The sequence below is a fragment of the Parus major genome, chromosome 12 (assembly GCF_001522545.3).
Source record: "Parus major isolate Abel chromosome 12, Parus_major1.1, whole genome shotgun sequence".
Lineage (NCBI taxonomy): Eukaryota > Metazoa > Chordata > Aves > Passeriformes > Paridae > Parus > Parus major.
Genome location: NC_031781.1, coordinates 4,207,722 through 4,219,464, shown reverse-complemented (window position 1 = coordinate 4,219,464; position 11,743 = coordinate 4,207,722). Strand labels below are relative to the sequence as shown.

General features: G+C 41.3%; 1 protein-coding gene across 2 annotated transcripts in view; it reads left to right on the top strand.

The window, feature by feature from the left end:
* Positions 1 to 3,755: 3,755 nt before the first annotated feature.
* Positions 3,756 to 11,743, top strand: part of LOC107210189 (translation initiation factor IF-2-like) — a 30,364-nt gene continuing 22,376 nt past the window's right edge. Inside the window, exons 1-2 of one of the 2 annotated variants that reach the window (XM_033517417.1) lie at positions 3,756 to 4,236; positions 4,989 to 5,031. In XM_033517417.1, the coding sequence (XP_033373308.1) occupies positions 4,221 to 4,236; positions 4,989 to 5,031 (59 nt within the window). In that variant the 5' untranslated portion in view covers positions 3,756 to 4,220. Of the gene's footprint in view, positions 5,032 to 11,743 lie in introns of both variants that reach the window. The other variant, XM_033517416.1, reaches the window with a different exon arrangement.

Genomic DNA, 11,743 nt, shown 5'->3' with positions numbered 1-11,743 from the left:
AAATGTTCCTTTCCTTGAAAGTTGAAAGGGACTTACTAAACACCTTACAGTGTTTGAAATAATGGTCCTAAGGTTTAGCTCTGTGTATGCTTTTGAGGGAGGCTGATTGATTCTGTGAATCCCAAATGAGCTGGAATGGAGTGTGGGCTGCACTGAGCATCAGTTCATCTGTACCTGCAGCTGCAGAACTGCAAGGGACAGTCAAACCCAGGCTTCCATGATGGCAGACAGACCTTGAATTCCTGTAATTGGGAGGGCAAAACTGAGGCTACACTAATTTGTTTCTCATTTAGTCCTTGAGCTTGTGTCTTTATTCATGTCACTGGAGATGGGATGGCTCTGACAGCTCTGGAGGGGGAGCAGGATATTTCAGGTGGCTGCCAGCCATATCTGTGATAAAAGGAGAGCCCTGGCCATGTACGCAGAGCCAACCCCCAGCCTTGGAGCATGGGCTGAGTTCCAGCCTGGTTCATGTGAGATCTGACCTTGTGCTGCTGCAGGCACACCCCTGTGTGTGGCATCACATCTGTTTGTGTTTCACTTTTTTTTTTTAATAGGAAAGGTAAAAGATTGCTTTGCTCTTCTTTTTGACTTGCATGTATGTTCCTTTCCACTGATTCTGGGGTTAAGGTCCCTTCCAACCCAGCCTGTTCTGTGACTACTCTATGATTTACAGTCATTGCACTCACTGTGTGAGAGTTATAAGGAGCATGCAGAGATCATCTTCTGATCCTGCAGTGTAGTCACTGGCTGAGCCAAGCACCAGCCATTGACAAAGAGGAAATAATGTCCCTTTGCATGTCCCCAGTTAGGATAATTCTGTTTTTCAGCTGTTCATTCATTAGCAGAGAAGTAAACAGTGCAGCAGAAGGTGAAGCAGGGTGTTTATTCACTTGTTTTCTGGCCTTCTCTCTGGATTAATGAAATGACTCATGGACAGTAATAACATGCTTGGAGGGGAAAAAAAAAAGGAATAGAAATATCTGGAGGTGGGACGTATAAGGCCAAATCCTTCTGCTAGGACACCCACAGCTCACCTTACATATGTGATCTGATTCTCTGTGTTAAATGTAAAGAATGAATCACAGCCAAAACCCCAGGGCAAAAGAATAAAATGATCATCTAAAATGTGCAGAGTGGTTTAAATCTGTGTGGAAGAAAAGGCTTGGTGGAATGTGAGGCTCTGCAATTGCTTGTAAATGTTTCTATGCAACTTGGCCTTGTCTCATACCATGTTCCCCTGTACCCAAGAGCAGGGACAGTGTGTGTGATGTCCCACAGAGGTGTTCACACAGGTCAGGAACACGACACAACACAGCTGACCCGTCCTGGCTCTGCCTCTATGGTCCTGCTCACCCCCTCTCTGCTTCCAAAGTCCCACCCCATGGTGATGCTCAAACCTGTACCAGCCTCACAAAATGCTGAAAGGAGAATAGTGAGACTGCTCTGATTTCAAAGATACTCAAGGACTCGCTGTCCTTGGAGAATATGGAGCTGAAAGACTTGGAAAGGTCACATGGATTTTGGGCAGAGAAGGAAATAAAACACAGAACCAGGTATCACAACTGCATTTGGAACACCCAACCATCTCAGTCCTCTCTACTACAGCTTCCCAAGGAGCACTCAGACCCATCTTTGTGAAGGTGATATATCTGCTTCTCAATTATTTACTAATAAAATTCTAAAATTTTCCATATTAAAAGCTGCATGAGCAATGAAGCACAGGTATCTTTTAGTTTAACAGCACAATTTTTTCAACAAGGTTCAACAAACTGAAAGCAGGACAAGAGAGGAATAATAATCATGGAATCCTGAGAAGAATTAATTTATAGCAGATACTAGCAGGCAATTCTGATGCTGGAAAAAATAAACTTGAGATACACCTATGTGATGCTTTGAAATATAGAAAATGCTGCTCAGCATTCATATTAGAAATTTCTATCAATTCCTAATCCTTGTCATCTAAGGGAAATGATGTGTGAAATGCTGTCCTAAAGACCTCTTTGGTTCAGGCTTTTTCTCCATGGGAGTGCTGCTCACATGGAAAACTAACCCTCAGCCAGCTCCTGCTCTGAAAAAGGCTTAATTTCTGAATTCTCAAAAAACTGGTTTATAGCCAATTTGGTCTGCTATTTATTGTTTATTTAAAACTGTTTGTTGATAGTTTCTATGTTGTTTCATTTTGAGAGGAGCCAGTATATTTAGGGTGGAGATTTAAGCCACACAAGGTGAAAAACAAGGATGAAGTTGGAGAAGGAAGAGAAACTTGTCAAAGCCTGTAGAGAAGAAGTGAGGATAATTAATCAGACAAATGGAGATAGAGAGCAGGTGTGCAGAGGGGATAGTCTGATGGAACAAAAAGGCAGTGGAATGAAAATGGATGTCAGAAGAGGTGAGTCTCTATTTTATGCATTATACACTGTTACAAGAAACGTTCTCTTTAACAGGCTGAATTTGAATTTTTATTTTTTGAAAAATGGCCTCACAAACATGAATCAAAATATGAGCATTTTAATTTTGTTATTGTTAATTGTTTTTTAATATAAATATTTTGATTTAATGCTGGCCACCTAGACAATGAAGATGGAGTCTCCTCACAAGCCTATGAATTCCAGCAAATGACTAAAATATATAATGTTTCCATAGTTTGGGTAAGGAAAATATGCTAGAGATACTAAACTGGGAAGAGAAGGGAAAATGTAGGGCAAGGGCAAAACCAATTTTCCCTTGATATGTTTGTAAACCAAACATTTTGTAGTATTTAGGTCAGCACAGGAGGCAGGACACAGTTTATAAACTGCAGTGAGAGGGAGCAGTTGAGGTTCACTCTGGAGCAGGCAGGGTAAGGTCAGGTCCCTGTTTCTCTGAGTAACAGAGCAGTGTCACCTCCTTCTCCAGGGAGCAGGATGTGGCTGACAGCCCAGAGTCCATCAGAAATTCATTCACTGCTTTTGTAAAGAGAAGCAACTGGTATCACTTCCTGCTTGGAGATGGAAGGGAAACACTCCCTGGCTCCATGTTTTCTTTGCAGTTCCCACACAGAGCCTGTTGCTGGATAACAGGTTTTTTGGGTCCTGCCTGCACTTTTTCCCTTCTCAGGACAGCACTGAAATGTTTTGTTGTTCCCTGGAAGCCACAGGGCTGGGAAGGGATGAGCACACCCAGAAGGGTTGGCTTTCTCAGATGATCAAAAAGGAAAATTTGGAGGAGTAACTAACTTAAAATGAATAAAAATAAGCAGGAAGGAGGGAAACAAGGAATCCAGAGACCATGACCCTGTAGATTTGCAGATGGGATCATCTCAGGTGGTAACAGACCTGAGCTGGTTATCTGTGGTGCCTGCCCAGAGTGATGTTCTGATTCAGATCATTTCTCCCTTTCATTTGATCCCAGTCCTGCCTTCATCCTAAAATTTAAACTGACACTGAATAACAAAGAAATGTATCTTGAGTCAAGTGAATGTCAGAATCTAATAATTACAATCTAATAGTGTGATTTTCTGTGCTCACAAAGATAACAGCAGAGGACCAAGGTGGTTCTCTGTGTCCCTGCCATGCATATAATTTTTATTTGTAAAAATACTTGACTTACCAGATATCAGACTGTTCCAATAATTACAAGCCAGCTTTCTGCATGAGCAATCAAAGGCTGTGTTCTAGATTGGAAGAAAAGTTACAGAAGTTTTCTGGTTTAGCAGAGGAAGCAAACTACCAGAGTTATTGCAAGTATCAACCTTCTATTTTTCTTTCTTTTTTTTTGGGGGGGGGGAGTATTTTTAAGCAAGTTTTTCAATTATTATTTTAAATTAGAGAAAATACCAGCAGAGACCAATCTGAACTGAAAACTGTCTAAATTATTCTGTATGCAAGCTTAGCTAGGCAGACTGCCCTAATCCTTTCCCCTGTCCCTGTGGATTTGATCAGGATGCAGTGTTCAGATCCTTGTTCAGGAATGACTTCCTTTGCCCTGCGTGTCACAGCATCTCAGGAGTTGGTGTCAGGGGGAGCAGGACAGAACTGCCAGATATGGTTTAGTGTGGCCTTGGCAGTGTTAGGTTTACAGTTGAACTCGATGACCTTAAAGGTCTTTTCCAACCTAATGACTCTGATTCTGTTTAGATCCAGGTTCTAGGGAAAAAAAGAGGGAAGAGATACAGTGGGAACAGAACTGTGATATTTGCAGCAGTTTGCCTTTCCTCAGAAGATAACTGAGAGTTCTGCATGGAGATGGCAAAAGGTAAAATCACCATTTCTCAGTGTTAAAACAGACTGGCCAGCACAACTTTTTCAAGGTCATCTGTTCTCAGACTCTGTACTGCAGCTTTTCTGCACATAGCTGAATCTTGTACTCTTCATTAACTGGTAACAATACATTGTTACATTAAAACCAAACCAAATTCTTCCAGGCTTTTCATTCGTTTCCTGGCAGATGATTTCTTGACCTCTGCCATGTCTAATCATGAATTTAACATTATGCTGATGAACTTTCTGAGACTAGGGAGTTTTTAAATTATGTTTATTCCTGGAATTCTTAAAAATAATCAGCCTGTGCATTCTGTGCTAACAGAACCAGAGTCTTGAGAAGGGTTTCCCAAGTTTCCTGTAATGCCAAAGTCCAGGAACATTTTTCTTGGATTAAAAATAAATTTAAAAAGTAAGTAAAACCATGTGAACTTAGTACTTGTGCAAGAAGCAGATTCAGCAGCATCAGTGAGATGTCCTTTGCTTGGCTATAAGGAGAGCTGTTTCAAAAAGCCTCCTCCTGTCTGTTTCAGCCCTACCTGAGACTTTCACAAGACACTTCAAACTCATTCCTGTAAAATAGTCTGAATTCCACATCCAACCTTGGCATCTGTAGCTGTGGCATCCATGAACCAGGAGCTGTGTCAGGAGCTCTCTACACTGGCATTTACAACTCCCTTGTGGGAGGGTGACAGCTGTAGTAAGGAATGCACTTCCATTCTGAATATCCTCTCCCTTTATCCATAGGCAGACCTATACTTGGAGTTTGCAGTCCAGCTCCCCTAAAGAAGTAAGTGGTATTTGTAGCTTGCAGATCAGCACTTTTCTGTTCACTTTATTATCACTACCTGCATATTTGGTAAGTTATTTATAAGTCTGTCTGGATAATTATTTGTGATTTACACATGGGACATGCCCCCAAACCAAAACAAAATATAAAACCTGTAAGACTTCCACATAGATGCTGGTGGATGATATTTTTTTCTGATTTCCCAAAAGGAAGCTATAAATCCTTGGTTCTGATCCAGTGAGTTAATACTGCAAATGCTGAAAGCAGTCATGAATCATTAATTTGAGTAACCAGGAACCCACAGAAATATCAGAATAAGTTCATGAGAAAAATGAGTCCCACAGAGAAATCTGTTGTCTGTCTCTTTTCATACACAGTCCCTACCCTAATCCAAGGTGAATTTATTTTAATTCTTTTGAGATTGAAAAACCAAGAGTCATCTTTTTATCTGCTTGCTAAAGATAAAACTGTGCCTAGAATAGTTTAGGGCTGCTGTGTGCCACAGGGTCCCTGTTGTGCTGTCTGTGATGTGCTCATGGCTGACCAGGGCTGCTCTGTTATGGCTTCAGGTTTTTGTGAGGCCACCTTATTTTTAGAATGAGTTTATGCTCTGCTGCAGGGCCCCAAAATTTGCATGGATATACAGATGGGAGAAAATTGCTACCATAAATCAATCATAAATCAATCTTAAAAGAAAGAGATCACAGAACTAGGACAAGGTACCATCTTCAGATCCTGATGTGGGTGACACATGCAGCAGCAGACTGACATTGCCAGGGAGGGGGAGAGATCCTCAGGTAATGGAGTAGAGACATGCTGGGGAGAGAGATGCATGTTCCTCAGGTAAGGATTAGGGTATGCTGGGGAGAGAGATGCATGTTCCTCAGGTAAGGATTAGGGACATGCTGGGGAGAGAGATCTGTGTTCCTCTGGTGATGGACGAGGGACATGCTGGAGATGGAGGGAGATGGGAGGATGATGACACAGCAGTAGAGCTCTGTGGGGAAGCACCAGGTAGGTGTCAGTGATGGTGAGAACAACTCACTGCAATTCACCTGCAAGAAGCTCCTATGGCAGTCACTTCTCTTGATTCACACACATGCTTTGGTATTGTTAGAGTTTTATTCAAGGTCAATATAACTCTTTTTTTGAGATTTTATTTATTGTGTTTTTCATTTGGTTTTGGTTTCATTTGGTTTGGGGGTAAAATTACTCATGGAAGCAATATTTTGAAATTAGTTCTTATGCCACAGTTTAAAATCCATGAGTCTGTCATGCCTCTGTTGTTTTCTCTGATTAGAATGGCTTTTCTCCCCTGGCTGGCTGCTGGGTTGAAGTTCTGTGTTACAGAACAGGCAGTGTTAAGTGACCAGACGAGTATAAAACATCACAGGACAGGCAATAACAGCACACAAATCTTGTAAATAATCTCTAATAAATCTGAGGGAGCAAACAAGGTTTGCTGAGTTTGTCTTGTTGACAGGTGAAGTTGGGAGGTTCCTCCATGCCTGGTTTACTCTTTCCCTGCTGTGTCAGGGGAAGATTTATCTGTGTGCTTAGGAAGCCTGAGCAGTGATCTTACAGCATCACCTAGAAACAGGAGGGGTTGCCAGTTCCTCTCTCCCCACCTTGTCTAACCAATGAATCAAAGGGAGAGTTGTGTTCCACTCTGGTAGATTGTGTTCCTGCTCACAGGAAGGAAAACTTATGCTGATTAATGACTTATGCTGTGAGTAATAGAAAAATAAGATCCTAAGTCCTCTAAATTCTCTAGAACTCACACTATTTTCTAAAAAACAAAACAAGATTTAAAAAAGCCAGGCAGTAATAAGAGGCACCTGATGAGATTTGAGCTTCTGGTGTTAGACTAAGAGACACAATGCCTATTGCCATCAAGTGCATTGATTTGGATATTGGCCAAATATTTATATAAAAATATTTATTTGGATATATTTTTGGTTTTCACACATTTCAGGTGCTTCTTTGTGTAATGTGAGCAATATTGCTCCTCTTAACATCTCTTACTTTTCATCTTCCTTTGACATAAGGTAAAATTGCCAAGTTTCCCATTCTGTTTCATGGTTTATATTTTAATTCTCTAAGAATTTAGGATTTAGATTGTGTTGTAATTTTCTGTTTTATTCAGGAAACTGTGTGTTTGTTTATCTGGTGCACACATACGTACACATAAAAAAATTGGAGACTTGAATTCTTGCTGTAAGTATATGAGAGCTGGCAGGAACTGAGTTAAGAGCTGTAGGAGCAGCCACAGTGTGTGAGTGTCCTGTGCTTGATGTTCAGCAAAAGAAGGCGACTTCCACAGCCTAAGAAAATTGAAAAAGTAGCCATAAAACACAGCATAGCTGAATTTGAGCACCCTGCTACTGAGAACTTAGCAAGTCTGAGTATTTCAGCTTAATTCTCTCTAAGTAAATTAAATTCCCCTGAAATAAGTTTGTGTAGGAACAGTTCTGTTTAAAATTCAGATAGTATTTTAATCTGATTTAGCTTGCTAGATAGACAACCAATAATTTTCCCCTTATCTTGAATAATTCTGTATGTGGGTAACACTGTAGGGTGAAATAAATAAGATTACTTTTTTTAATTTGGCTGGGTTCATTTTAGGATAAAAAACCCCAATTGTTATGAAAATACAGCATGCTAGCACCTTTCTGTGTTAGCTTTCTGCATATTCCTCATCCACAGTGTTAAAAGGAAATGATTATGGTTCCTTTTCTGCTCCTCTTTCAGTGCTTATTTAGAGCTGGGAGATTATTCAGCTTGATAGTGATCCCTTCTTGTTAATCTGCTGTGCCTGAAAATGAATTGGGATTAGGAAAGTAACCCTTTATCATGAATATAAAGACTCAAAGGTCACCAGTAGGTCACCTACAAACCTCTCTGTGGTCAGTCTTGTAGACAGCTTGGGCTGGAAGGATTTTGCTGATACATTTTTCTGAATCCATTTGATTCAGCTTTTCTCTTATTGCTGCACCATAACTCAAATCATCTGCAAATCCTTTCCATGTTATTCTAATTATTCTTCTAGATTTCTCTTTTCTCTCCTCCTTCAGTATAACTCAGTCTCATCTTTATTAATAAGCCTCTAGTAGCTTCAGAGTACTTTGAGGAACAGTAAGTTGTTTGTAGAGTGCAAATCATGCACCAATGAGGAAAATGAAATTAGAAGAATTAAATAATTTTCCTTGGGGGAAGTTTGGTGAGCAGACTAGGATTCAAAATCTGTTCTTAACCTTCCATTTTGTGATTCAGGTGTCTCTTTTCTCTTTCTTTGCTGCCTTCTCATGTTTATTTCTCTGACCCACGTTCTCTTTCCTCCCTGCATGAATCCCTGTGCCTTTGCTGGGGAAGCAGCACCTCAGGGCAGGAGCTTTGCTCTCCCCACAGGAGCTGTGGGAGCGCTCATCCAGCACAGGATGGTGGCAGGGACAGTGTTCAGTGGCAATGTTGGGAAATGCCTGGAGCTGCAGCTTCCCTAAGCTCGGTTTAGTGAGGGCACTGCCCGGGGCCAGGGCCATGTCCTGCAGCAGCTCAGGATGAGCTCAGACCCTGCAGTGCTGCCCCTCTGCCTGGCCCTGCTCCAGGGGCTCTGCAGCAGCAGCATCCTAAAAACCCCTCCTGGGCAGGGCCTCAGCTCAGAGCTCAGAGATTCCCCTGAGGAATCTCCAGGCCTTTCTCTGCCCACCGTGCTCCACTTGGAGTTTGCACAATCAGATTTGGGATTTTTTATTTTATTTCTTTTTCTCCAACAGGTAACATTTTAACTTAAAAACTAACAATTCTGTAACTCCTGAAATCAGCTGGTTGTGTCTGTTCATCCTTTCTTCCTCATTAGAAACTGAGATTATGGTTAAAGAGGTCATTTCTGGTGTAGTTTTCTTATATAGTCTTTTGACTTATGTCAGGGGAAGTAAGGTTTTAAAGCATTCAGAATTTACTTTATTCATACTGGTTTCACTGCAATTTCACAAATTTAAAATAGAGGTTCCAGATGAAACTTAGGTTCTCCAAAATAGTTCATAGAAAATAGTATAAGCTCTCTTCCAGTTAAGTAGCATAAAAAGAGAAAAAAACTTCAAGTGTGATTGAAATTTATCTGTTTTTCTTCTACATTTGGGCAGTTCCATTCCTGTCAGTTGGGGAGCATAAAGACATTTTATGGTTCAAATTCTGTATTATTAACTGAAGTCCATATGGGAAGAAAAAAACCCCAAGTATTATGTACCATATATTCTATCTATCCTACTGTATAGCAAAAAAGGATGAAAACTGGTGTATGAATGTAGAGCTGACCCTACAGCTTTGCAGCTAGAACTGATGGATCTCAACTCTTACTCATCCCAGGGAGCATGTGGGATGACTTAAAACAGGAATTGCAATTGAGATAAAAACTGTGGGAATTGGAAGTCCATGGTCCCCTGACTTCAGACAGTGGTAGAAACAAATCCAGCTTTTAAAGTGCAGTGAAAACCACTGGAAGAGCTTCATAAGAACAGACATCAGAAAATGAGCAAGACCCCATTTTGTTAGTGTGTATTCTGTTTATACAGAATGTTTTAAGAAAATCCTTGATTTGAATGTAACTTTATAGATACTATTCACACTTAACCTTTTGTTCAGAGCACACTAAGAGATAAATATTTAAAAGTTTAAAAGTATCTATTCACTGTTAAAATCAATGGGTAAATGGAAGGACTGTGAGGAGGAAAGGGAATCATTTGTAATCCACTTCAGTCCCCAGGTCTCCAGCCTGTGGTTTCTAGAGACAGCCCACATTTCCTGTCTCAGAGCAGTTACCAGTTTGTGATCTGGGGATTTCCAGAGAGTTTAAGGACTGTTTCTAAGGACATTGCTAAAAGAGCAGTTTTAGGCTATTGTAGATTGAACTTCAGAGTTGTATTTGCATTATAAAATATTTCTGTAAGCAGTGTGCAGGAGAGTGCTGGTGAAGGGATGTGCATGCTCAGGGAGAACCGGGAGCTCCATCAATTAAGGGACTGAGATGTACTCACAGGAAACCTGGTTCTTGACCACTGGAAACAGCAACTCTTCCCTTTGCTCTGGCTGAGCTCATTTAGCTGGAACCTGGGCCTGGGTGGCTGCTCTGAGGAAAGTGATGTTGCAGAAGGGCAGAATTGGCTTCAAGGTCTTCTTAGGAGCAGGGAGAAGGGAAAAACCTTTTGCTCCTTCCTCCAGAACTGCTGTTCAATTAGTAAGCCGGATTCTTTGGGCACTTCTTGTGGCATAGCTGGATGTGGTTTTGCACTCTGCAATGTGTAAATTTGTCCTTGTGGTTTTTTCCTAAAACAAACCTGAATCTCCCATGAAATCTGCCCAAATCCCATGGATGTTTAGAAGATGACATTGAGTATTCTTTGAGCTTTAGTTCAAGAACATTGCATAGTACTCATAGCTTCAGAAAGTTAATATGAACACAAGAGAATGCTTCCTCTGTAAACTGTTGTTTCCTTTTTGGAAGCTGGGAAAAGCAAACTGTATAACTTATTCTAAAATACAGTTTTTACTGATGCCCTGGCTTTCTGCATGGCGTGTTCAGAATGTCAATGCATATAAAAACCAGACACTTTCCTGTGTTCCTGAGACACCACTGCTTACAAAAGGACAGCAGCAGGGCAAGGGGATTGTAATTATGTGTTGACCTCTCACTCCTTGTGAGAACTCCATGAAATTCAAAATAATTGCCCAGTGCCCTGGAACATATTGGTCTCCCTTTGGGATCAATAAACTCGGGGGTCTGTGGCCTCTGAGGTGCCTGACCTTGGTGGGACACACACAGAGGGACCATTAGGATCAGCATGAAGAAGGATCAAAGCTGAGAGGGAGAGCAGTGGTGGTCAGTGCCCCACATGGCAGTGAGAGGTCTTGGTTCTTTGTCTCTTACAGGCTCCATGGGCTTCAAACCTGTGTCATTCCTTTGCCAGGGAGCTGCTCTTGCCATGAGATTACAAATTTGCCAGTGGCTAGGAAAAAAACACAAATCATGGAGGTTGAAGAGAATAAGAGAGACAAAAACTTCATAGAGTGACAGAGAGACCATCCATGCAAAGTTTGAATTTCACTTCAGGGCTGGTGAGATGGTGCTTTCTTAGAGGGATAAAAACCATAACCACTTTTCCCCCAGTAAAGCTGATTAGTGTTTGTGCAACCCTTGGCTGTTTCCAGTTCCAGCACTGCACAGCTCTTCGCTCTGTGGGCCTCAGTGCAGTGCAGATTTATCCTTAAGCCAGACATCCCATGTCTGAAATGTCTTTGCAAAAGGGTGTGTTAGACCAGGGCTGATTTGATTTTTTAGAAAGCTCTTCAGTCTCTACTGTTGGTTGACTGAAGTGTTGCAGCGCTCTCCATATTCTCCACTGTCACACCTGCTTTTAGGAGCCTGACTTTTTTGGGAGGATCAAGCAGAAAGCTCTTTCCCAGCTGTGAGCTGTGTGATCCCAAGAGTGAGCAGGGGTGATGACCCTCCCTATCCCACACAGAGCCCTCTTCACCTGGGTCCAGCACACTGACTACATTTATCAACATCTCTCCTGCTGGTAGAGTAAAATCAGTCGATTATTTCTGCAGGAATTAAATTATGGCTGCATTGTGTATCACATAGTGATGTGTGGGTTTTTGCAATCATCTAAAAATATATTTAAATGCAATATTTTACTGAAAAGCTAATTTATAC